Below are 27,373 nucleotides of genomic sequence, written 5' to 3'. Positions count from 1 at the left end.
CTAACTGATTCTAACACAGTGTGACTTTCCACCTTTTTGTGAATGGGGCCAGGGCCCTAAGAATTGTGGATGTAGCTATAAAATACCTAAAATTGTGAATTTACCCTAGTGTATTCCAAACAAAAAACACAGAAAGCCCCTTTTTTGATCATAAATTTAAATAATTTTAAGAGAATAAGACTGCATTTGAACACATTTGTATTAGTTTTACTAAGTGTTAAAACTGTGTTGTTTCTTTTTTTTTATTTAGGATTGTGAATTTTGAGTCCAATATTTGTGAAAAGATTTTTTTTATTTTGAATGGTGCCAAACTTCATCCCCATTCAATCCGCAAAAAATGCTGTAACATTTGTAAATTTTCATCACATGTTCAAGGGGTAAATCATTTTTTCATAAAATGTATGAAAATATGACAGAAAATGATTTATTTGGTTGAAAAGTGTTGTTAGTAATGCTTTTGATAGAAAATGAATTTTAGACTTAACTTTACAAACCTCCGTTCAAATAACTACCTGTCAGTTGCTTTATGGTCTTGTTTTCATCAAAACAAACTTAAAACATGTTTGAAAAAAAGTTTCCAACATGAAATTTGTGATTAAGTCCCTTCAACCAATTAAAAAGCGTCTACAGATCTAAGTAAATGTACTTGCTTAAAAGATGTAAGTTTTAATTCTACAAAGAGATTAAAATAACCCATGCATAAAAATATGTTAAACAATATATCATAGAGCTATTATCACACATCCACACCAAAAAAGGAAAGATATGAACAGTCAATCACACAATCCCAAATTGGGATTCCTAATAAGCAGGAATGAATCTTATAGTTACTTAAATACTTAAAGACGTTATAGTTAGTTAATTAAATGTAGTCATTAAGTTCGGCATTAATTTTAACGTTTTATTCATAAAAAAGTGTAAACTACCTTTACGTACCACGGACCTTAAATATATGTCGTGTCATAGGTGCAGCTATATTATAATTAGTGACAGGAAACTGTGACATCATTTTTCAAGATTACGCTAAATTTACTACAAGACGTTTTCTTCTTTTCACCGCTTGTATTTTCATAACATACAAGGGATTCAAAATAAAATATCATTGAAAAAGACAATATTAATTTTGTGTGCGTGTACTGTCAGTATGAGAACTATAACGAAGGTGCACATCACAGAAACTGACATCTACTCAATGACATGCACGCAGGCCCGAACCTTGATGCCATGCCAAGTGTTTTTACATAGACTATTACTGAAAAAGACAGAATCAATATTGTGATTAGTGTTAGTTCTATAGCAAGCGCTCACACCAGAAAGTCTAGACTGTTAATACACAGATTCACATGACATCTATTACATGCATGTTGTCGTGTACCTCACGAGCCTTGCGCTCACTATCTAGCGACTGTTGACGTTCCAACAATGTGCGTCTCTCAATGTCCTGTCTCTCATGTTCCTCCGTCTGGTTGTATTGTAGAGTGGTCACAGTTAGATTTATGATTGTACATTAAAAGCTAGCTCAAGATATAAATTATACAAAATTTTGAGACTACGACAGTTTGACTGTATTCATAAATTGTTGTAAATTAAATATTGCCATGAGAAAAATAGAGTTTTTCTTTCTTAAGATATAGTACATACAGAACTCGTGATATGGAATAAAAACTTTTTACAGATCATTTCTAATGAAAATGTTCAGTAAAGTAATTTTATTACCACATCAAAATTTCATGATTACAACATTCAAAATTTTAAAGTAAAGTTATTTCCAACATCAGGTTTAAGCTTTAGAGAACACACCACCTACCTCAGTTTTAGCCCAGAACTTGTCCCTTTGTTTAATGTTAATATCCCGAGCTGCCTGAGTTTTCTGGTACACAGACCCCTGAAATTACATAAAAAACTGGCACTGTAGTAGTCTTACATTATAAATGAGCATTCTTAAAAGTGTGTAAATGAGCATTCTTAAAAGTGTGTAACATGAATTTTGCTCTATATAACTGGTTTAAAAGGAATATATTTGCACCAAATATTTATTTGTTTTGTAATGAATCCCAGGACAATTATTTAATAAAATGTTTTACTCTTTCATATCATAATTGTAAAAAAAATACCAAAATGTAAAAAAAACGAGTCGGAGACCGGGTTCTAACCAGTGTTGCCAAAATTGCAGTCCATTGTTGTATCCACTGTGCTACAAAGGCTTACTCTAACTTGTTGGAATATTTAAGCTATATACCTAACTCGGTAATATCAAGTGATAACATCGACTAGCCAATCATGCATAAGAATGAATTCTACTAGGTAGACATACCTAGTAATCTTTTTTAATGGAAAAATACGAAAAATAAATTAATTGTAACTATGTGTTACTTCAAGTTAGTTTCAATGCATTGTACACATTGATAACAGGTTTATGTCCAGCCTTGATCCATCAAGTGCAATTCAAATCAAGTACAACAGCTATGGCCTGTATAATAGCTTCCTGTACATTAAAGAATACAGTCTACATTTATTTGTCATATACTTTAATCAGAAGTATCACAAGGAAATAACTCAACAAACTTAAATCTGCAAAATATCCATACATGTACTGTTTGCAAATGGTTTTACTACTACCAACCAATTAAATCGTAACTCTACATTTTCTTTGTTCAAATGGCTTTGTGGTCAAGATTTGGTAAGCTGATTGAGTCTTTGCTTTTCTGTAAACATTCACCCTGACTCACGGGGGCATACAAACAATGTGCTTCAAAGACACCATCCTTACCACAGCAGCGATTGGTTCCTGTGGTTTTGACTTCTCCTTGTGGATGCTGTATTGCGATCCCGAGGACTTGGCCACTTTCTTCAGAATATCATCTTCATCCATGTCATCCTCTGTACGGGCATTAACTGTCACATGAATACCCTGAAAGTGTACAAGACAGCTTCAACGTGGTGAGTAAAAATGTTTAACATATTTTTGTTTTGTTTCTTCAACAGTTGAATTCAAATTATCACATGTGTACTGAATGACACAGGATCAGTTTGATTTATTAAAAATATATTTTTTTTCAGTAGCATTTTCTATAAATGAATGATGGTCCCAATAGTATACTTACATGGAAGAAGTTGGTCACATCTCTCAAATGGTTGGCACACTTAAACTTCATGGACTCCGGGGCTGCCTCTCCTTGCTGAAACACAAGTGTGTGTGCGAGTGTGTGTTGTTTATCATTTAAGTCAATAGAAAATATATTCATTCAACAATGTACAAGACTGGTTACAGTTGCCCATATCATAGAAATTTATGAGAGAAAAAATAAAGGATACCACCTATAGCACAATGAGATAGCAGATATCCATATCTGAATTGTGTCATCAGCTATAATGATTTGTGTCACAATAAGATGGCTGATACTCACATCAAACTTGTATTACAAGTGCTAATAATTTGAGACTGTCATCTCACAAAATGTATTAAGTATACATGAATGTGAAACTTGGGAAAAAATAGTTTTCAGGCATCATTTTTACCATGTTTGTCAAAATGGAATATATAACATACCCAGTTGATGAGGACAAACTTTGGCAGGTTTGTGTTGGGGTCCAACACCTTGCAGTAGGCATACATGATCTTGGAACTGTTTAAGTCATCAACCATGTCACTGATACCACCCTCTGGAAATAAAAAAACACCTTAAATAAAGATGACAATTACATTAAATAGATTATGTGTATGTTTAATGTTATGTTATTTTTTTGCATGTATGTTAAACATATAAAGTTAGTCTTGTATTTGAACACTGCTTACATACTGTGCTTACACAGCACACATACCAACCGTCATTCATCATTTTTACCATTATGACATAACTGTGACAAATTCTTTCGTATTAAATCAGGATGCAAAACAAATCCTACATGTTACTCTTTAGATTGAGCAAAAAAAGGACAACAGTTCATTTGATAAATCCTGTTTTATATTATTTTAACTTTTTACATACCTCCTGTCTCTGCCACTTTAAGAACTGCTGTCTGACCTTCATAGGTAAAAACTGCCCTGAAAAAAGATCATTAAAATTATGTATTTATGCATGGCTATTTATCAAATAAAAAAATACCAAACTCATGTTTTGCTGCTTATTTCAATCAGTAAAAGAGCATAACTTTAATTTTCTTCCTCTTTACATGAAATTTGTTTCTTTAAAGGTGCACAAGTCAATATTGGTTGTCAGATGCAATATATTTTATTTATAGCTATGTAGCCACAAATCCAAAAAAGACACAATATAATTATTGCTAGTAATTTAATGGGTATCTACATCAGGTCCCAGTCTCAGTAGTTTTATGGACGAGTGTTACGGAATCTTGACATATAATTTTTACAAATCAAACTAAACATTCAGCATAATTGCTGAAGTATTCTGTATGTATAGCTTAAGTTGTGGGAATGTATGTCTTCTTTTACTAAAAAAAGGACAATTAAACCCTAAGCCAGAGGGCTTGATAAGGTGAGTCATGTTTTGCATACACCCTCTTTTCAACAGCTCAATCTTCTTATACAAAAGTTAAGTAAAACTTTAACACCCAACGGTACAGTACTTTTTTAAGTTGAAACACATAGTCAGACCGCAAGAATTATGATCACAATTTAAAGTGCAATTATATCCAAACGGTAACAGTAAAAAACATGAATGACTACATCTTCCTAAAAAGGCGGAAGTAAACTGATAAACATTTTCAAATGGAAACTGCATCGTTTTGAGTTTCCTGACTTGAAAAAAATCTCCGTGAGTATACGCAACTTAAACAACAAAATGTATTACCAATCTGTACTATTATTATCCGCAACAACATCATTATACGCTTTTAAAAGCGCATCTTTGTGTTTCCTCAAGTCGATCGCCATTGCTTTTGACAGGCCGCTTGCGTACTACGTCACGAGTATTTGTGTACACAGATTTCTATGTACACATCAAGATGTCAGAAGTGGGGAAATAAAAACGCATGGAATGAAATACGAATTCCATGCAATGACAGGTTTACGCTTTTGCATTATTAGGTTCATTGAAAACATATATGTATTTTCTCTACATTTCTCTTGCATGACTATTGTTTCTTGAGTTAAAATTTACAATTGCTCTGTGACACACTTTCTGTCAGGAATGTTTACATTTTGTTTAGTAAAAATATCAATCTGTGACTAATGTCAGGTAAACTAAATTTCACCTAATTTAGCTTTGGGCATTTTATGAATCCCAGTGTACCATACATCTAAATGGAACAATTTTGATCTATTGTCAAAGTCAATAAATATTTGACCATTAAATTTTAAACTCTCACTTTTTGTCCAATATCATGAATGAAAATCTGTGCAGTTCAAATTTACTGTTCAAACAATATTATCCTTATGGTAGGTATATCAAATGCAGAGTGTTAATACCGGTAATACCAATACTGTGCTTATGTAATTGTATCTGTTTATTTAGAATGCTTTAATGGTATGCAGTGTTCATGCTTGTACTTGAATAGTCATGGATAGTACATACAATGCATGTATTGCAATTCATAATGTAACTTGCATCATTGATGTATTGGACTTGTTGAAGGATGGTCAGATGAAGTGATGAAGGTACATAATTCACTTTAAGCTTATTTATTGGAATAACATGGTGAGAAATGGATTTTCATGTATGCATTAATTTTGTACATTTAACTTACCAGATTACTGTGTTGGGTTATTGGAAATGAACAGTTGCCATTATAAATTACAAAGTTAAGATACAAAAAAATGACAAAGGAAAAACAATAAAAGTAACTTTTATTTAACGCTTAATAACTAAAAAATATAAATAAAGTTGTAAGCAGATAATAACAGTTTCACTTTCTTGTTTTCCTTTTGTTTCTTTTATAATATTGTAATTAATCATAATTTTATATTTCACACCTGTCACCATTCTGTAGTTCAAGGTGCTTTATTTTACTGATTTGTGACTTGGCCCTGGGTCTTTCTGATTGGAAAAAATGGCCCATTTTGACCCAAACTGGAAATTCCAATTTTGCCTAGAGATGAAAAAAAAATTTACAAAAAAGATGATAGAATTAGATGATTTTAAAAAAAATACACAACCTCAAAAAAAATGGTTTGGGGGTCTAATGTCTTCTCCTTTTTTAAACATAAAATTGGGTATTTTATTTTCACATTTGAAAAAAAGGATATGTTTCAACATTGGGTATGAGGCCAAATTGACACCTAAAATAATCAGAAAATACTGCAGTTGCATGTACCTTGAACATGAATTGACACCATGCATACTACTTCATTTCCCACCCAAATTCTGCGTAAAAATTACATCAAATGCTTTTTATAATGAATAATGCCAAATATTGAGTTACTGTGTATCACCTTACCTAGCTAGCCTTGAGTCCAAAGTACTCCATAAAATATCTCTCTTATAATACCAAATACCAAAAAAAATAGGGGTGAGGGAAGTCCAGCCCAAAGAATGTTTTCATTTGTTGCCTGCAAATTTTGATAGGGTATAATAATTTTAAGACATTCTTATTTGTTTAAATTTTGAAAAATTCATAGTTGACAGTTAAGTTAATTTATACTATTTTGACAGAGCTGTATCAGTCATCGAAATTAGACTTTTGGATGAACAAGCCCGAATTCTGATACTATTGCATGGAAACATATTTTTGAACAAGCCCTGCTATATAAAATTCAGAATTTGAGCAAGCCAGGGTGTCATTTTATCAGTGCAGGGCTTGCGGGCTTGTGCTAATTTCGACCACTGCTGTATTGAAATGTTTGCTGAAAATAAAACAATTTATGCTTATTACTTCACACATGCATAGATGGATCGTTATTTTTCTTTATGTGTGCTGTTCATATGAATGAGTGGTTCCAAAAATGCTAATTACACTTGTATTTGATATTATATAAATACATAAATTTGAGGGTCTTAAATTAAACTGACTGTTAATCAGAGAAACCTGTTCTTTTTCATTTCATTGTTCACATTCTGAATGTTGCAATTCAATACTTATGGCATTGATTTCATCAAACTATTTCCAGAATTTGGAATTTACACTGGTGAATTATTTATTTTTGCCTGTATGACTATCTCTTGTTACCTGTATGCAGATTGTTTTGTAAGTAAGAAAAATTAATCTTTCTACTAAAGATAGTATAAGTTTGTATGATATAAAGCAATTTTTTGGAGTAAAAATTTGTGGTATTCTATGACATAAATAAGAAAAACAGTGTGATTTATAAGTGTCTGTATAGGTAACATCAAAGATTGAAATATATACATTTAAGAATTGATTGGTTTGGTAAGGAAAAAGTTAATGGGCCAATTTTAGCTTCGTTCTTGTTTATATCTTAATGATAGCCTATTTAAGCTCGAGGGGTTATTTTTGAGAGTACTGTACCACCATCTGTGGCTATTTTAGGCAGATCTGACAAGTGTAAACTGTTCGTTACCAATGTGCTCAGTTTTTGTGTGAAAGTGTCAGTATTTATAACATCTCCTGCTGTTGCTTCATTGAAGGTTTATGCTAATTGCTCTAGTTTTTCCGAAGGTGGTGCTTAAAGTGCAATGACAGACTGGATTGTGCGTAGAGTCATGCACATTACCCTTAATAGGCACAGATATTGGGCCATAGTTTTCACTTAATTAGATATCTTATTTGATCTGAATGCTGCATCAATACAATTAATAATGGGTTTGGCAATCTTCAATTTGTGCAACCACATTGCAAGAAAACATTGATTCAACGTCAAACATTATTTACCATTTAAGTATCGTGTATGTAAGCCAAAAATACAAAACACAGGAAAAAAATCTTTGCATTTTTGTTGGGAGTGCTGCAAATAATAAACAAAGGCTATTTTTTTAATTCTGGAATTTCCTTACTTTCACACAGGTTTAAGTTGATATTTCATTCTTTATTGCTTCCTTATAATAGTACAATATGTTGGAATCAATATGGTTCGTTTCCTTTGTTATTTCTTTTAAACGTTTGTTATTTCTTTTAAACGCAGAAGATAGTTTTAACACTTGATACATTTTAATACATTATATACATGCCTGTATTGTTTGACTGAAATATATCTGAAATCATTAAATGCTACAATTGTGTTCTGGCACTTGTTCGTATATTTGATTTTTCAATGTAATGGATGATGCCATGCAGAACATTGTAGCAGATGCAAAAGACAGGCATATGTGTTCTTCAATTAATATTGGAACAATGCCACTAATGAAAGAGTCTGCTGCATTGAGATAATATATCATAATATTTCTCCTCAGTTTTTTATGGGCATAAAGTAGGCTTTTCCTGACCTACTGCAACTTCACTGTGAAAACTTATTTTTGCAATGATTGAATGTGTAGCATTGCAGTTTGTTTGGCTCAGCTTGTAAAGATTTGTTAATTATGCAATCTTAATTAGTTTGGATAAAAAAATTCTTAAAGCTGATATTTGCTATGGTTTTGATTTACAGCATAACATCCAGCTATATGCCTCAGAGAATAAAAACGCTCTGATTTCATGTAATGAAATTATTGTTTTCCTACATTTCAGATTGATTTCTTAACAATGTAGAAAGCAAGCATAAATCTCCCACCTGCAACAATGTTCGATGTGGAGGAGTCGCCCGTGTCATCACGGAAACGTGAGCCAGTGCCCGCCATGAGTTACCACCCAACAGTACTCTCAGAGTACATCAAGTGCGTTGTTGTTGGTGACAGTGGTGCTGGCAAGACATGCCTGATTACCTCCTGGGCGTGCGACACAGCGTACCGTCTCGACCAGCTGGTGAAGACACATGTGTCCACGGTGTGGGCCCATGATCACTACAGGCAGGATCCACATGTAAGATGTGAGAGATCATTGATTGGAGAGAAACATTCACATTGATACTTACAATTAGTAGATATCTATATTTCTGTCATGACCACAAAAGGCATGAAGGAATCACATGATATGCTTCTTGAGCTTCCTTACAGAAAGAAATTTAGATTTTGGCACTAAGTAGGAGTAATAGTATTAATAATTATTTATTTTTGTTCTGCCAAACTGTTCATTCAGCTTAAGCCAAGCACAGCTTGCTGCTTATTTAGTTAAGCAAAATTAAACACTAGCTATCTAAGTGATGATGCAAAATGTCTATTTAAAAGCCAGCATGTATGCGCTTACAGATGAATTCTAGAGGTCATATTCATCTGAAGCTTTCTAAGTGTTTAAATCAGAATCTGTTTAGCGATTCCCTTGGCGAATACATGATGTTGAACACTGTTAATTAATAAACTTCTATATTGTTGTGAAAAAATGTGGAGATTACATTACATAGTTCTTGCCTGAAAATAGTTTAAATCATATTTATTGTTTATCCATATTATTTTTGTATACGGTATTTTATTTGAGTAATTTATATTCTGATATCCATAGATATTTATAGCATTATGATTGTCTCAATTCCCTTGTTAATGTACAGATAGAATTGTCCATGATCTGATTCAACCTTATCTGTTGTTAGATTCTAAACAAGTCTGTGGTTGCTGTTGATGGGGGCTACGTCTCGTTACGTCTCTGGGACACGTTTGGCTACCATGATAAGGACCGAGGCTTTGCTTACAGAGGGTACGTATAAGGATTGAATATTGTTTACAGGATATATGTTTAGTGACTGAGTATTGCCTACACACAACACATATTATAATTCAAATGACCAAGGCATTGTGAACAGTTACTGGTAGTCCAGTTACCCAGATTGTTTTTGTCAAACTATAACTGACCCCAAAAATGTCCGATTTATCTGAATTGTTTTATTTATCTATAATGGGAAATAAAAATAAAATTGATTGATTAATCAATATAATCAGATGTATACCTAGGGTTCAGGGTTGCACTAACAGGGGGTGTGTATCGGGGGGCCGTGGTCTACTTAAAGTGGGTGTGTATAAGGGAACTATGGTTTCAATTACAGCAGTTGTGTATAAGGGCTTTTTATTATCATTAAGCAGATTTGTGATTACAGCCATATTACAGTAACATGCAAGATATATTACAATGCAGTTATTGACTTGGTAGTATTATGTTTTTTGTTGCGGTAATACTTCAAGGGTTTTATTTTTTGCCAGAAATAAAAGGATCATTACCCTGTTTTTTGTCTGATAACACCCAGATTTAAAATTTAATGATTAGAAATTCAGCTATGATGGTGTTAAAATTGTAACGAGCTAACAAAGCGTGACTTTGTAATGTGCTCTCGCTCCCAATTCTGGGCTTTGTATGCATGTTTTATCCTGATATAAACTAAAGATTTCTTCATAATGAGACAAAAAGGAGATTGCTATCATTTTAAAGTATTCACGAAGAATACGCTAAAGAGAAAAAGTTTGCATGAACTCGTCAGTGTGATGACTTCATTTTTTATTTGATTGCTGCTCTCTAATTTGACAAGCATGATGTCATCTGGCTGGACATTTTTGACAAAGAATTTAATTTTTTTTTACTTAATTTTATCTGAAATAATGTATGCTTTTTATTGAACAATTAAAATGTAAACCGTAAAATTTACAAATATGGATTAATTAATAATTGTTTGTGCGATTGGATCCTTGAATAATATATAACATATAATGCATTGTTATGAATTCCAACCGGCTGGCAGCCAAAATGGACAGTTCAAATTGTTCTTTAGCCTGTTAGAATTGACTGGTTTCAAAACTAAATTATCACAACAACCGGGCTGTAACATTTGATATTTTGGACGATTAAGCCCAAAGTTATTGAGAAACCTGATAATGTATTCCTCCATATCTTATTGCAGGTATCATTTTCTGAAATTGAAACCCACAATTTATTTTCAGCTTAAAATACCTTTAAACATATAGTTAACAGCACGGTTTTCAGCCCACACTCTCAAGTATTATTTACTCATGTTACATTAATGTTGCACTAAATAAATTCTCGTTCATCAACAGAACTGACACTTTTAACACAGATATTGACATTTAATGATTGATTATATTGGCAGATAAAATGTTGGACAAAGTACTCTATCATAATTTCAGAATTTTTATTGTGTAATTTTATGAGCTGATTATTTCATCTTTGTTGATAGTTTTCATGGTAATTATATTGATTTTATTATACAAAATGATTCATTGTTATTTGGTGATGTTAATTAAATAAGCCTTGTTTTACAAAAGAATGACACCCACTAGGTACTTTATCAAGACTGTGTGTGAACTAAGTAGATGCTGTCCTGTTTCATGAACTTAAGCTGAAAATAATAAATCACAAATGACAAGTCATGTAACATCAAATATATCACTAAATGACCAAAAACATTATGTAGAAAGTCTTATCCATGCAATCTGGGAGTACCGCTATGATGGTTATTAATGGTCCTAGATGCAATTAAACAAAAGTTTAACCTTAATGAAAGGGCATTGACAGGTGAACAATGTCCAGTAGCCTTATAAATGTGTACGCTATGTGTGTGGTTTGTTTATTCAGCTGGGGCTTTTATGCTTATAGTGTTTTATTTTAAAGATATATCTTGCCTTATGTACACATTTTCAGCAATATGTGTTGACAACCTTCCTCAAGTCTCACCAACATTTAGTAATAGTTAAAGATTGTTTATATGTTCTTACAAAAAGATGTTTGAGACGACACAGTTGCATGTCCATTTATTTTGTGTAAGGACTAACTAAAAATCTTTTAAGTATTTTAGTGGTCTAAATCATATTGTGTAAACTACCCCATATTTGGGCCAGCCACAGTTTATATATACCACTTTACCAGATTAAAATCAATAAAGGCTGATCTACTGAAATAAAAGTTTTGGAAATTTGAGAGATACTGCCTTCTGATTGGACAAAACATATTGTTGACCACTTACACATGATCATGTATATAGCCGCATTTGTGAGTTTTAGCTTGCCTGTTTTTCAAAAAGTAAAGGTACTGAAATAACATTGGTATTGTTGTTGATGTTTTCCCCTGCCGAATCAAAGGTTTCGGGACGGGGATATTGTTTGGCGCTGTCCATCCTTCACATTTTTTTCTCTCTGAAACCAGATCATGTATGGATTAGTCAGATGATATTCAAACTTAGGCAGAATGTCCACCTTCATAAAATCTTGATTGCTTGTAAATGGGGATGACATGGGGTCAAAAACTTGGTCACCAGGTCAAATCTTATAAAAAAGATCTTTCGAACACACTAGAGATATAATATTTTGTCCAATACTAATGAAACTTAATCAGAATATTTTCCTTGATGAACTCCATGATAAATCTGAAACTAGGTCATTTGGTGTCAAAAACTTGGTCACTAGGTCAAATCTTCGAAAAAATCTTAGGAACATGGTAGAGGCAATATGTCTGGCCCTATGATTATGAAACTTAATTAGAATGTTTCCCTTGATAAATTCAATGATTGGTTTGAAACTTGGTCACATGAGCTCATAAACTAGATCTTGAGGTCGAATCTTTCAAAAATCTTGTCCAAAACTAAATATTGGTATTGATAGGTCAGACTTTGTTCAAACTGTGGTCAGAATGTTCACCTTGATGTAAATTTGGTAGACTTCAAAAGTGTGTCACATGGGGGTAAAACTTGGGTCAAATCTTTAAGAAAACTTGTGAACAAACAGAGGCAATATATCCACATGTTGTCTTGGCACAATTGGCAAAGACATTCGTATTGAAATCACCAGAAACAATTAAGCAGACAAGAATTTACCAGATTAGCTTCCAGGGTAATCTATAAATGTTGGTGTATTTTTTGCAGACTTAAGGTATTTTCATAGTGACTTCACACAGAATGAATACATTAATTTTTTTTAAAGGTAAAACAGTTTATTTTAGTTTTTGTAGTGTATTGATGTAAATTCTTTTGAGAAACACCCATGAGCAAGATACAAGAGTTTCATAACATATGTTATGAACCAAACTGATTATTCTGCAACATTATTATAGAGATAAGAGGGTCTATCAATTCTTAAATGCAAGTTAAATAAGGAAATAATTAACTTCCCCAGAAGTATTTATTAGGGCTGCTTATCGATTTTCCACAGTAAAAACAGGCTGAGATATTCGAGTAATTGGTCCTTATTTATGGAAATATCTTAATTTAGTGTAACAGGTTTAACTATCACATTTCAATTGGCTCAATTACTTGCTTAATTGATTTTATAAACTAAAACATGTTTTATCATGATTATCTGTTAAAGCTGCACTCTCACAGATTGAACGTTTTGACAACTTGTTTATTTTTATGCCCCCGAAGGTGGGCATATTAAAATCGCACCGTCCATCTGTGTGCCGTCCGTGTGTCTGGCTCAATAACTCGTGTCCAGGCTGTAACTTTCCCTTGTATGGACAGATTTTAAAATAACTTGCCACATGTGTTCAGCATACCAAGAAGACGTGTCGCGTGCAAGACCTGTGTCCCTACCTCTTAAGGTCAAGGTCACACTTAGTGTTTATTCACAATGGAATGCTGCATATAAGGACATAGAGTAAAGGTTGTCGTGTCCGGGCTGTAACTTTCCACTGTATGGACATATTTTAAAATAACTTGCCACATGTGTTTGACATACCAAGACGATGTGTCGCGTGCAAGACCCGTGTCCCTACCTCTTAGGTCAAGGTCACACTTAGTGTTTATTCACAATGGAATGCTGCATATAAGGACATAGATTATAGGTTTTCGTGTCCGGGCTGTAACTTTCCCTTGTATGGACAGATTATAAAATAACTTGCCACATGTGTTCGACATACCAAGACGACGTGTCGTATGCAAGACCCATGTCCCTACCTCTAAGTTGAAAGATACACTTAGTGTTTATTCACAATGGAATGCTGAATATAAGGACATAAGAATGTAGGTTGTCAAGTATGGGTGGTATTTTTTTATGTTCAGAGGCAATTTAAAATAACTTGCCATATGTATTTGTTTGATCTTTAACTTTTCATGTACTGACCTTGTTCATAGGTCAATGTCACATTCGGGGGCATTCGTCACATACTGTGACAGCTCTTGTTTGTCTTGGAACGAGCCGTTTGCGAAAATCCATGGAAACCAGTTATTTAAGACTGCTGATAAAAAATTAGATCGCAGATTTTTATATTTAAGTTCAAAATTTGATGTTTAATGCATTTTTCATAAACCGTTCGTAACAGTTTAAGCCATAAAACAATAATTTTCAAACCAAAATATGAAAAATTACGAACTGATTTTTTTGTCAGCAATCTTATATCATTGTATTGCAGATATCTACGCAAAAATTTGCTCTTTCCAAGACAAAAAATAAAAAAGTTGTAAAAATGGTAAATCTGTGGGAGTGCAGCTTTAAACACTTTCCTAACAAACTAGTAAAATACTTAAAGAGTGAACTTTGCTTGATTTTGTTAAGTTGTTTACCATTTAAAGTTTACTTGAAAATTTGTTGTTGATATCAATTATAATTTTCTCACATTACAATCTCTTTGTGCATTTTTTGCCTCTCAAAGCAAGTCTGTTATAAGGCATATCTGTTTCTTGCAAAGAACAAAAGTAATAGCCTTGATGTCATCATCGTTGTGGTTGTCTGTCAAGGTGGTATGCTCTAACCTGAAAAATGATAGTTTCTATCAAAACTATTGAACGTGAAACATAATATTCATGCTCACAATGACCTTATTTAGACATACATGTAATAGGGCTCATAACTCTGGTTTAACAATTGCTTAGTCATATAGCAAATGCCCCTTGACCAACTGCAAACCAGGAATGAATGTTAGGTATTCCTCTTAACCAACTGAAAACCAGAAATGAATGTTAAATTATTCCCCTTGACCAATTAAAAACCAGGAATGAATGTTAGGTATTCCTCTTTACCAACTGAAAACCAGAAATGAATGTTAAATTATTCCCTTTGACCAATTAAAAAACAGGAATGAGTGTTAAGTTATTTCCCTTGACCAACTGAAAACCAGGAATGATTGTTAAGTTATGTACCTTGACCAACTGAGAACAAGGTACGAGTGTTAAGTTATGGCCTTTGACCAACTGAGAACAAGGTACGAGTGTTGAGTTATGCCCTTGAGCAACTGAGAACAAGGTACGAGTGTTAAGTTATGCCCTTGACCAACTGAGAACAAAGTACGAGTGTTAAGTTATGCCCTTTGACCAACTGAGAACAAGGTACGAGTGTTAAATTATGCCCTTTGACCAACTGAGAACAAGGTACGAGTGTTAAGTTATGCCCTTTGACCAACTGAGAACAAGGGACGAGTGTTAAGTTATGCCCTTTGACCAACTGAGAACAAGGTACGAGTGTTAAGTTATGCCCCTTGACCAACTGAGAACAAGGGACGAGTGTTAAGTTATGCCCCTTGACCAACTGAGAACCAGATTTGAAGGTTAAGTTATGCCCCTTGACCAACTGGAAACCAGAAATGAATGTAAGGTTATTTCCCCTGACAAACTAAAACAAGGTACAAATGTTAAGTTGTCCCCTTGACCAACTCAACACAACGAGCAAGTGTATGACTATGCCCCTGACCAACTGAGAACTCTGATGAGTGTTAAGATATGCCCCTGATCAACTCAGCACAAGGGACACGTGTTAAGTGATGCCCCTGACCAACTGAGAACAAGGGACAAGTGTGAAGTTATGCCCCTGATAAACTGAGCACAAGTGACAAGTGTTAAGTTATGCCCCATGACCAAATGAGAACAAGAGATGAGTGTTAAGTTATGCCCCTTGACCAAATGAGAACAAGAGATTAGTGTTAAGTTATGCCCCTTGACCATCTGAGAACAAGGGACTAGTGTTAAGTTATGCCCCATGACAAAATGAGAACAAGAGATTAGTGTTAAGTTATGCCCCTTGACCAAACAAGAACAAGTGATGAGTGTTAAGTTATGCCCCTTGACCATCTAAGAACAAGGGACAAGTATTACGTAATGCCCCTTGACCATCTGAGAACAAGGGACAAGTGTAAAGTTATGCCCCTTGACCAACTGAGAACAAAGAATGAGTGTTAAGTTATGCCCCTGACCAACTGAGAACAAGGAATGAGTGTTAAGTTATGCTTCTTGACCATCTGAAAACAAGGGGCAAGTGTTAAGTTATGCCCCTTGATCAACTGAGAACAAGGGATGAGTGTTAAGTTATGCTTCTTGACCATCTGAGAACAAGGGACAAGTGTTAAGTTATGCCCTTTGATCAATTGTGAACAAGGAATGAGTGTTAAGTTATGCCCCTTGACCAACTGAAAACAAGAGACGAGTGTTAAGTTATGCCCCATGACCAACTGAGAACAAGGGATGAGTGTAAAGTTATGCCCCTTGACCAACTGAGAACAAGGGACAAGTGTTAAGTTATGCCCCTTGACCAACTGAGAACATGGGACAAGTGTGAAGTTATGCCCTTTGATCAACTGTGAACAAGGAATAAATGTTAAGTTATGCCTCTTGACCAACTGAAAACAAGGGACAAGTGTTAAGTTATGCCCCTTGACCAGCTAAGAACAAGGGACAAGTGTTAAGTAATGCCCCTGACCAACTGAGAACAAGGGATGAGTGTTAAGTTATGCCCCTGACCAACTGGGAACTCGAACGAGTGTTAAGTTGTGCCCCTGACCAACTGAGAACAAGGGATGAGTGTTAAGTTATGCCCCTGACCAACTGAGAACAAGGGATGAGTGTAAAGTTGTGCCCCTGACCAACTGAGAACAAGGGATGAGTGTAAAGTTGTGCCCCTGACCAACTGAGAACAAGGGATGAGTGTAAAGTTGTGCCCCTGACCAACTGAGAACAAGGGATGAGTGTTAAGTTATGCCCCTTGACCAACTGAGAACAAGGGACATGTGTTTAGTTATGCCCCTTGACCAACTGAGAACTTGGGATGAGTGTTAAGTTCTGCCCACTGACAAATTGATTAAGAGTAATATGCTCTTGTTCAAGTTCTGTTTTGGTATTTCAACTTCAATTTATGCTCATCGTTATTCCACATCACTGTTTTGCAGGGGAACATAGTGCTTTCATGTAACAGAGTGGTGATATGTCGTTTCAATGTTAGAAGATCTGATATTATGATTATGCCCATTGCTTTTCCTTTGCAGGGCAGATGTAGTTCTCCTGTGTTACAGCGTGGTGATGGGCCGCTCAATCAACAACCTAAAGAAGGTTTGGATCCCAGAGATCCGTCGCCGTGCCCCGACCACACCCGTTGTCCTTGTTGGTTGCCAGGCAGACATGCGATACCTCTACAAAGATGAGCAGTACCAGAAACTCCACAAGGGACTCATGTACAAGTATGGGAACTTTGATATTTTCTGAGGCTCAGTTCCTTATTATGAGAACATTTGTCAGATATGACAGGCATTTGATCAAACAAATTGTTCTTTGTTTTCATTCTATGCTATTTTAGAACGTTTTTGGTAATAAATGTATGAATTTGATAAGCAGCTTTGTTTCAGATTATTTCAGAGGTCGTCCTTTGCAAATGTAATATACCGGTACCTTATTTTATATCGTCTCTTGCAATTCATTAGAAACCTTTAGATAAAAACCTAAAATGTCCATAGATATAACATATAAAGACATTAGAAACTTGAAATAAAGCAAGATAAACATGCTTTGTACTTGTATTTATATTTAACACAGGGTTGTCAAAGAGAGTGATATTGTTACCCCCGACCAGGGACGGGCTGTTGCCAAGGAAATTGGTGTTCCATATTACGAGTGCAGTGCATACACCAAGTTTGGTGTGGAAGATGTGTTTCTTAATGTGATCAGAGCAGCCATGGTTGAAAAGCGTAAGATTCGCTTTTGGAGTACATTTTTGCGGCGCATCCAGTACCCACAACTTCAGGCACCCATAAAACTGCCACCATTGCAGATGCCAAAAATAGAAATTCCCCTGGAAACTTTGCATGAGGACTTGAGTAATTTACTCAGCAATGAATCTGAGGGTGATGTTGTGTTTGTAGTCAGAGGCCAGAAATTTTGGGCTCATAAGATTTGTCTTGCTGTAAGTGCTAAGACTTTCGAGGAACTGTTTTTAGAGAGTGATGTCTTTCATCAGAGAAGTGGCCATAAATCTCTTCAGCGATCACTATCTAGTCAGAATGCTCGCCCAGCAAATCAGAACATGAATACATCAAGCAGTGCAGATGGAATCTCACACATGATTCATCAGCATGCTGAGGATGTTAAAAATCGTAATCAGATTGACTTTCAAATTCCTGTGCAATCTGCCTTCCTTACAGTGGAGGAGCAGGCAACAGAAAACCCTCACAAGCCAGGAAAGATTACACATCAAACAGTGGTTACCGTCAGAAATGAGATAACTCCTAGGGCCTTTGAGATTATTCTTGAATATCTCTATCAAGGGACAGTGCGTAGGGAGACTAACTGTTTCGATGAAGTTCTTACCGCATGTGGTTTCCTGCACCTTCCTTACCTGGCTATCATAATCTCCAATATCGCATCAGCTGAAGAGTATTTGAATGTTGAGTTGGAGAGAAAATTTCATGAGCATCGAAGAAACAAGCTGAGGGAGATAGCTCTCCAGAAAGAGCAGCTGTCAGGTGAGTTTGTTTGTTCAGTAGGATTATGACTTGTTTGTTTTAAATCAGCAACAGGATTAAGACTTCTCTTTTCAAGTTTATTTTGAAAATACATAAAAAGCCTTTAAAATTCCTTGAATCTGTTTAAAAAATAGTAATAAGTCAAAAAAAATTATGTCGAAGTGGTCATGACGTCAGAAAATACTTTGAGATAACAAACGTTTTATATATTGAAAAATTGACACAAGGGGAATCGTTCTATAAAGAAAAATATTTTGGACCTGCAAAAAAGTTTGACATTGAGCTATCAGAGATCAACTTATTCAATTTCGACTGCATATGCTTTTTGTTATAAATACAAGTTTGTTGGTTGATCGATTTTTTATGTATGTGTTTATTTCATGACTGTCAGGGTTTTTTTTTTTAGCCCTTTTTCCAGCTTGATGAATGGGAAATATGTGCCCATATACATCTACTGATGTCTATCTGTGAGTTGGTGTAGCCTTCATGTACCTTTACTTTTTAAATATGGTTTCCTTCTAGATGGCGGGGCTGTATGTGCCCACATACTCCTACTGATGTCTAGCTGTGAGATGGTTTAACATTCCTATACCTTTAAATTTTAGACATGCGTTTCCTTCTGGATGACAGGGCTGTACATGCCCACAAGCCCCTGCTGATGCCTTAGTGTCAGATTATGTAACTTACATGTAAATTTACATTTTAGACGTGCGTTTCCTACTGGATGACGGGGCTGTACGGGCCCACAAGCCCCTGCTGATGTCTCGCTGTGAGATGATGTACGCCATGTTCAATGACAACTTCATGGAGGCTGCTGCTGACAGTGTGAGTGCTGTAGTCTACTTTGAGTTGGTCAGGAGATAACATATATCGATTTAGAGATCAGTAGGTATAAACTATATATATATTGGCGGTGACCTAAAGCTGAAAAATGGTTTCCGCTCAATAACGAAAGAACGCTTGCACCCAAGAACTTCATTCTTAGTATGCCAGTTGGTAATTATAAGAAGATGATCCCTATAGATACCAGTAGGTAAAAGGTCCCCTGTTGATTTTGAAGTCTGTTGGTCAAGGTCACAGTGATCTTCAGGTGCAAAATGATTTGTTAGCCAGCTGTCCTTACGTCACACTTCGTTTCTGCTTAACAATTATAGAGTGCTTGGACTTAAGAACTTCAGACTTGGACCGAGGAACTTCAGACTTCAGACTGATATGAAGGTTGGTCATGACCAGTAGCTGACCCTAAATGATTTTGAGATCAGTAGGTCAAAGGTCAAGGTCACAGTGACTTTGGGGTGAAAAAAATCATTTACCTTAGCTAGTTGATGACCCCTATTGATTTTTTTTATTTTCAAAGGACAAGGTGACGTTTACATTCAGGGGAAACATGCCAAACTTAAAGTTCACAGATGGTTTGTCTCCAGTAAAAATTTCATGTCCATCATTGATTATTTCTCAGCTACGACCACACAATGGGGGAGACAACTGCTTTTTCAAAAAAACAATCTCGAGTTTGTAGTTATTTCTAAGCCTGACCTGATATTAATGAAAATTATCAATAAGTAGACTTAGTGTTTGAAAAGTGTTTTAACCTATATTTTAATTGTAAAATGTAAGATTTATTATAAATTTTATAGATAAGTTTTTAGAGCACAGCTGTTCTGGAAGCATGGAACCGAATGTCAGTTGCAATTAACAGCTATTCTGTTTGCTGTCCTGTTACAAATTCCATACAGCAGTTACCCCAGTTTGCAGTATAGGACTGTAGTTTGCTATAATTTTGCAAGGTGCATTTTTGAGGGTTTTGGGGTTTTGAGAGGGCTGGAGGGACAATTAGGCAAGTTAAAGTTAAATTTAAATGAAAAATAAAAAGTTGCACCACTATTTAGATTTAACCTTTTGCTAGCTTTTAAATTCTTAAACTTATTGCTAATTGAAAAAAAACTGTTAATATTAAGCGGTGTAAATCCCCATATTGTTTTCGCATTTCACCATTATTGCTATCATGATATAATCCAATTCCTTTTGCAGATTTTACTTCCTGGTGTGTCAAGGGATATATTTCTGGCACTGCGGGAATTTCTGTATACTGGAGAATGCCCAACAGGGGCCACGCTGAACTGCCTGGGTATTATCGAGGCTGCGAACCGACTGTGCCTGCCACGACTGGTTACAATGGTTGAGGCTGCGGCAGTGGACGACCTCTCACAGGCAGATAAGGAAGGCGAGGACATAATTGAGGATGTTCTGAATCTTCTTGAGCCTGCACAGGTGAGTACATGGAATTAAGAATTAGGATTCTTTAAAAAAAAATGCATGGTTTTAATTTTTTGCAATTTATATCATTATTTATTTATTTTATACCATATATTTTACATGATTCAAAGAATATTTTGTCGCTGTGACAGTTGAGTAAAAATAACCCGTTTTTAAATAAGCCCATAATGGTTTCCCAGTTTATAGTATGTATATTTAGCATGTGAAACTCACATGATTACTACAGAAATATATATGACGCTATTTTTAAATTGACTTGGATAACCATGGTAGACAATCCCAGTATATTTCGAATTGAAATTCAACACGCAAAAACTGCGAAAGAAGCATGTGTGGTAAGCAATGTGATACATCAGTAAGTAACATTCAATGCATTGTAGAACATGATATCAATTTTATGTAAATTTTCTCAATTTTTCTTTTTTTTCTTTCAATTGTTTCATCTGGTGTCTAGTCCCTTTTATAGTTATATTCTGTGCAGAATAACCACATGCTACATTTGTGTATCTTAAGTTTAATTTGGTTGTGGAATGATATGACATTTAAAGGTACAGTTGAACAACTTTTAAAGGTTATGTGCAGGAGAGATTTTATCAACAAAAGGATAATATTATTGCATTGTCAAACCATGGCCCTGAGTAGTAATGATATTTTTTATTAACAAATTAATGGTAAGAATGACTACTTAAGATGAGGCTTATTTGACATGATCCATTGAGAAAATTGGAGAAAAACAGTGTTTATTTCAGCTGCACAATGCAGGCCATCTGAGAGACTTTTGTATTCAAAAGTTTATAACCAAATGTATCTGTTTGTTTTAAAAGGAATGATTAAAATGAGAAAATTTGACCTTCGTTTATTAATGAATGTTTTGAATAAACGGATCTTCAATCTTTTTGTAGTTCAGCTGCCCAACATGGATCAGCCTGAAGTATTAGGTATCTGTGCATTCTAAATAAGATTTATCACAATATTTAAAAACACCATCTTTTTCTTGTGTGTATTTCAGCTGCACAACGCGCCCCAACTCAGCGACTGGTGTATGAAGTATCTGTGTAACCACTTCCTTATCATCCGACAAAAGTACCTGAAACAGTTCCACAAACTGTCTGCCGAAAACATCAAGTTTCTCGACTGCAACAGATGGCCCCCTGAGTGGTCTGTTGAAAGATTTTCTGGATCATTTTTCTCTTTGCTTCATGAAATGAACAATTGAGCTAGTCCTAATTTTGTTAGTGATTGATAAAGTGAACAAGGCAAATGTACAAAAAAATATCCAAATTGTTTAAATATGATTTTAATTGCTAGCCAGTTTATTGAGCGAAAAGGTAGTCTCAGCATAGCCTTTGTGTTATGAGCTTCCACATCAGCATACAAATACTGTACTCCTGGCCCAAACTTGAAAAACATTCCAGATATTCATATGAAACTTCTTACGATTAACAATATGCACATGATAATGAAGACCCATATCTCTGGCTTTAATAATTTTCAAGTTATGCCTCTTTGAATAAACAACAGTCAACCAACTTCGGTAAACGCTTCTGGTGCTCTTTTCTTTTGATTAATTATATCAGTCAGATTCAAGTCAGCACCACAAATTTAATGGAACATAAAAATTTTACTGATTTTTAGATCTAGTTATTAAAATCCCAGTAATCCATTTCATAATTCTATCACTTGTCCCCCCAGGTACATCAAAGAGCAGAGTTATTACGAGGACATGCAGATCCTAGCAATGAAGAACAAGCGTCGAGGCAAGGGTCCCATACAGCTGAAGCAGCAGTTTTCGCGCATGGATCAGTGTTCCAACGCTGCTAGCTGCCTTTGCTTCTGTCGCCGCAGCAAGATCGCCGCTGATGAAAAGGAGAATGGCTCATTTGATTGGTCGGATAGACTGGATGAATAGTTTAGATTGGTTAGATTGTTTATATGTACAGTGATTGTTGATTGGTTGTATCAACTTGATGACTAGTTTTGATTGGTTGAATATATTAGGTGGAGAGTGTTGGTTACTTAATGGATTGGATTGTTTAGATCAACTCTAACCCTAGTGTTCATTTGTTGCATCAATAATTTAAATTGTGTTCATTAGTAATTAATTGTGTCATCATTATAACAATGAGTTGTATTCAGGAGGTTAGTTTTGGGTTCTCTCATGGCGAGTCATTTGGTAGTTATGTAATAATTAATACACAATGTAATGTATTTCACTTTTGCTACGAAATGTTCAAGGACGAGAGATTTTTATTGCATGAATAATAGCTGAAAATTTAAAAGAAGCCATTTCCATATGACAAAAAGTAATTTAATAAATTAGTAGTATGTGTACACTTGATTAATTATAAGCAAATAGCTTGTGATATGTTTGGCATAATTTATGCTCAATCCTACACTACAGTCAAACCCCATTGGCTCGATTTTCATCTTTGGAATGAACTGGATGTTAAGCAAGGATTTATTTCTACTGAAAGTAAACATTCCCACATGGCTCGAATTTCCCCAGGCTCGGTGTATTTTCGTCGGTCCCTTGGAGTTCGAGCCAACGAGGTTTGACTGTATATGAACTCTGAAAGGCTACTCCTCATTATGAACTTGCAGTTTTCTTACTAAGGTATGTCAAGCCAATATTATGGAAGGGGCATTGCCCTGTCTGTAAGGCCATCAGTTCATTTTTGAAATTCCACTTAATCTGAATGAATTAATCTGGTTGAATTTATAAATTTAGCTTTAATTGCTGAACTTAATCAACCTTTTTATTGTCCCCTTTACATATGCATGTTAATTTAATCAGTTAAATTTCTACAGTTTTTAAGAATACTGTTCTATTGGTGAATATAGACCTTCTGTAAATACTTCTTGTCCTGTTTTAAACAATTGATAACTTCATCCGGTGAAAACTAGTTTTGGGAGGTTTTAAAAACCATGTGAGTGATGTGTGTTTTTATTTTGTTTAGTGCAGGAGTATTTTATTTTTAGATTGTTGAAACTGTTGTTAGGCTTCCAATTCAAGCTTGGTTTGTTAGCTCATTGTTTGTTTTTTTAGAAAGTTTGAGGTATTGTCATAGTCTTGGTACTTAAACATTTACCTTGGCCATAATTAAAAAACTGTTTTTAAAATATGTGTTCACATGTTACCAGTAACAATATGGCCATGTGTATCAAGGTCCATTACTTTGGCTTTAATATGGATGGTTTAACGCTCCTTTATCGACTTAAAAAAAAACAGGTGACCATTGGCATCTGGTTACGGTGCTCCTGTTTAAGGTACATGTATTTACCATTTATCATGTTTATAAGCAACTTGTAAAATATCTGTAAAAAGCATTGAACATGCTCATTTCTGTACAAACTTTTACCTTTGAAGGTAAAATAATTTGTTATACAAAATTGCAAGTATATGATACCAATTTCAATTTTTATAATACCTATCAATTATCAAGTCATCTTTCTAACCATGTTGATAAATGTGTTATCATGTTGTGCAAGGGACCTTTTTGCATCACCCTGAAAGCATGGCAGACACTAAGGGACTACTTTGTTAAGTGTCATCATTTGCATAGTTTTCACACTTTCATATAAGATTGATAACTTTTGAACAAAGAGTTTTTAAACTTGCTATGAAAATTGGTCAAAGTCAGTAGGTCGAAGGTCAAGGTCTTGGTGACGTTTAGGTGAAAAATGATGGGCAGGTGACACATCCGATTCTAGCTAAAGCAAAGGATTCTACACCATCCTTTTTTTTGTCTTTCATTTAGTATATTTTGTGTATTTTACTTGAATATTGTGTATTTCGTAGCAGGGTTTATGGGTTGTTTTATCATCAAGTGTTGTACATGCTATAATAATGGATACTAGATCTTGGTAATAATCTTGCCTTTCAATTAAACTGCCATATAAAAATATCATAGGTGTCATCATTGGTTTCATTGATTTCAATGTGGAGTGAATATATTGTGTCAAATAACTTGCAGTGTAAACTTGTATATTTGATTTGAAAACATTGTGAATCCTCATGCTTCTATTTGTGTGTGTGTATGGGTTTGGGGGCAGATGTTGATCGGGTGGGGACACAACCATGCTATTTTGACACACATTTTGTAGTCTAAATCCCACCTATGGAGGATCGAAATCTGTTGAAATCTCTGGGATCAGTGTGGGCATTTTTTTGTTTTGAGATGCTTTTTAACATCAGTGGGATTATTGTAGTTTGATTATTTATATAAATTGAGCTGTAGTATTTCTAAGAATCTCAAATGATCTTGTGTAACAGATTTGAGATACCAATAATGATATTTAATGCTGGACTACAGGCATAAATCTTAGGAAAAGAACCCAATAGGTAAAATACCCAAGTTGAAGTTCATGTAATTGATTGCTCTAAATAGATTTTTTTAATTCAATTTAACTTCAGTACGGTGTTTTTCCTTTATGTATTGTTAGTGGGCACTTTGTTGGATACTGCATTCTTATATTTTTAATATAATGCAATTATGTTTTTACACTGTCATTTAAAAAGCAAATGAGGAAAGTTTTGATATGAGACTTAATCAGTTCAGAAACTTTTAAGTTCTAAGATTATATAAACGTTTATGTCGACAGCAATGCCTTTGATTTTTTGTTTGAATGTAATATTCACTGCAATTGTAATATTGTTTTAAACTGTTGATTTGCAACACAAATGAGCTTTAAAACACAAGCTCATTTACCACAGGGAATGGGTGGGGCAGTCTGATCAACGAGTGTACGACAGAATATCGACTGAATAGGATAGGATCAAATGTCAATGTCAAAAATTAAATACAAAATTGTACTTCCAAATTAAAGCCTTGCAATCATTGTCGTTGGCATAGTTGTCGGCGTCAACGTGCAAAAACTTAACTCTCTGAATCTGTCCATGAGATTCAAAGAAAACTAACTTCTCATGCTGCCATCAATAATATGCTCATGTTAAGCAAGGCCTATAACTCTGGCTTTAATAGTTGTCAAGCTATGCCCCTTTTTGCTGTAAAAAACACTAACAGAAGAGTGTTGGTACCTGTTAACGGTAGTCTTATCGCAGGAAGTTGGTGGGTTATAAGAGGTTTCCATTAATGAGCAATTCATCATTAACAAGGGGAACATAATGCAGTTTTTTCTTAAAGTGGCACTCTCACAGATAGAACATTTTGACAACTTTTTTATTTTTTGTCTTGGACCGCACCATTTTTTTTGCAAAAATCCATTACAACCGGTTGTATAAGACTGCTGAAAAAATATTAGATCACAGATTTTTATATTTAAATTCAATAATTTATATTTTATGCATTTTTCTTAAACTGTTAGTAACGGTTTAAGCCATTAAACATTAATTTTTGAACAGAAATATGAAAATCTGCCGTCTGATCTTTTGTCAGCAATGTTTTAGCATGGGCTTGCAGATATTTATGCAAAAATTTGCCCTTTCCAAGACAAAAAATTAAAAAGTTGTAAAAATGGTATATCTGTGAGAGTGCAGCTTTAATTCAGTGTTTGAAAAAAAAATGGGGCATTTTGAATAAGTTGGTCAGGACATTGAAAACAAATATTAAACAAATATTTTGAATTTAAATCAGTGCCCACTGCCACCTGGTCAATCTGAACACATTATTATCAGTTTACCAAATAACTGCTGCAGCTTTTATCTATGATAGTGCTATTTGCTTTAAACGGTCTTTTATCAGCAACCTTTTGTTAAGTACCGCTCACATGAATATATTAAGATATAAACCCTTTACTGTTTTAAGGTATTGCTATAGCCTATATACATGTGTATGCAAATGCTTACCTCTGATATATATATATGTATGTGCTCATAAATAATTGACATGTGAATTACATGGACATGTCAGTGCTAATTCTTTTAAAAAAGTGCTGAATACATCTACCAGTTTACATCTTACTAGTTTAATAGTTAGGAAAGTGCTTACATTCAGTTAATTTACCCTTTTTAAAAGTGCTTTGGTTAATTAACATTCTTTGTGGATACATGAACTTTCTGTTAAGTTCAACCTGGGTAAGATTCAATATTCAACGTTGATTGTGATATTTTAAGGCCTCCAGCCCATACAGATATAACAAAAACACAGGAAAAGTATATCAGTAAAACATTTTCAGGGTAGGTTTTGTGGTATCAATTGAAAAAAGTATTTATCTCCCTTTGTATTTTTTATTTTACATTTTATCTATACATGTATATGATTGTTATGGAGACACACATGCATGCTGGGTCTTCATAGTTTATTTTTCTCTTTAACAATAACCCTTTTTTACCCTTTTCTAAGAAAAACCTGACTTGTGTACAATGTTCATTCTATATCACATAGATCTGTTCCCATTTGTCTCCCCTTTTTAATCAAATATCTTATTATTGTTGTATTCTGTGATTGATAACAAAATGGTATTATGTTGATTGTGTATAACTGTGCTGATTAAATCTTCATGTCTCATTAAATGCCTATCATTATAGAGGCAAAAATTA

The 27,373-nt window shown here is 34.5% G+C and overlaps 2 protein-coding genes across 5 annotated transcripts in view; one reads left to right on the top strand and one right to left on the bottom strand.

Moving 5' to 3' along the window:
* LOC128212237 (drebrin-like protein) overlaps positions 1-4,954 on the bottom strand; it is a 14,145-nt gene extending 9,191 nt beyond the window's left edge. For both annotated transcript variants that reach the window (XM_052917585.1, XM_052917586.1), the window contains exons 1-7: positions 4,812-4,954; positions 3,990-4,045; positions 3,551-3,663; positions 3,105-3,179; positions 2,771-2,911; positions 1,808-1,885; positions 1,376-1,462 (exon numbers count right to left, since the gene is read on the bottom strand). In XM_052917585.1, the coding sequence (XP_052773545.1) occupies positions 1,376-1,462; positions 1,808-1,885; positions 2,771-2,911; positions 3,105-3,179; positions 3,551-3,663; positions 3,990-4,045; positions 4,812-4,894 (633 nt within the window). In that variant the 5' untranslated portion in view covers positions 4,895-4,954. The remainder of the gene's footprint in view (positions 1-1,375; positions 1,463-1,807; positions 1,886-2,770; positions 2,912-3,104; positions 3,180-3,550; positions 3,664-3,989; positions 4,046-4,811) is intronic.
* Positions 4,945-27,373, top strand: LOC128212236 (rho-related BTB domain-containing protein 1-like). Of its 3 annotated transcripts, none has more exons than XM_052917582.1 (9): positions 4,945-5,025; positions 8,581-8,871; positions 9,536-9,639; positions 17,128-17,319; positions 17,672-18,597; positions 19,304-19,422; positions 20,629-20,868; positions 21,884-22,032; positions 22,567-27,373. In XM_052917582.1, the coding sequence occupies exons 2-9, from the start codon at positions 8,632-8,634 to the stop codon at positions 22,781-22,783; spliced, it is 2,187 nt and encodes a 728-aa protein (XP_052773542.1). In that variant the 5' UTR covers positions 4,945-5,025; positions 8,581-8,631; the 3' UTR covers positions 22,784-27,373. The 3 variants fall into 3 exon arrangements, with proteins under 3 accessions (XP_052773542.1, XP_052773543.1, XP_052773544.1); XM_052917583.1 differs by having other exon boundaries at positions 5,004-5,047; XM_052917584.1 differs by lacking the exon at positions 4,945-5,025 and adding an exon at positions 5,518-5,617.

The sequence above is a fragment of the Mya arenaria genome, chromosome 12 (assembly GCF_026914265.1).
Source record: "Mya arenaria isolate MELC-2E11 chromosome 12, ASM2691426v1".
NCBI lineage: Eukaryota > Metazoa > Mollusca > Bivalvia > Myida > Myidae > Mya > Mya arenaria.
Note: the sequence above shows the minus strand (reverse complement) of the source record. Positions and strands in the feature narration are given on the sequence as shown.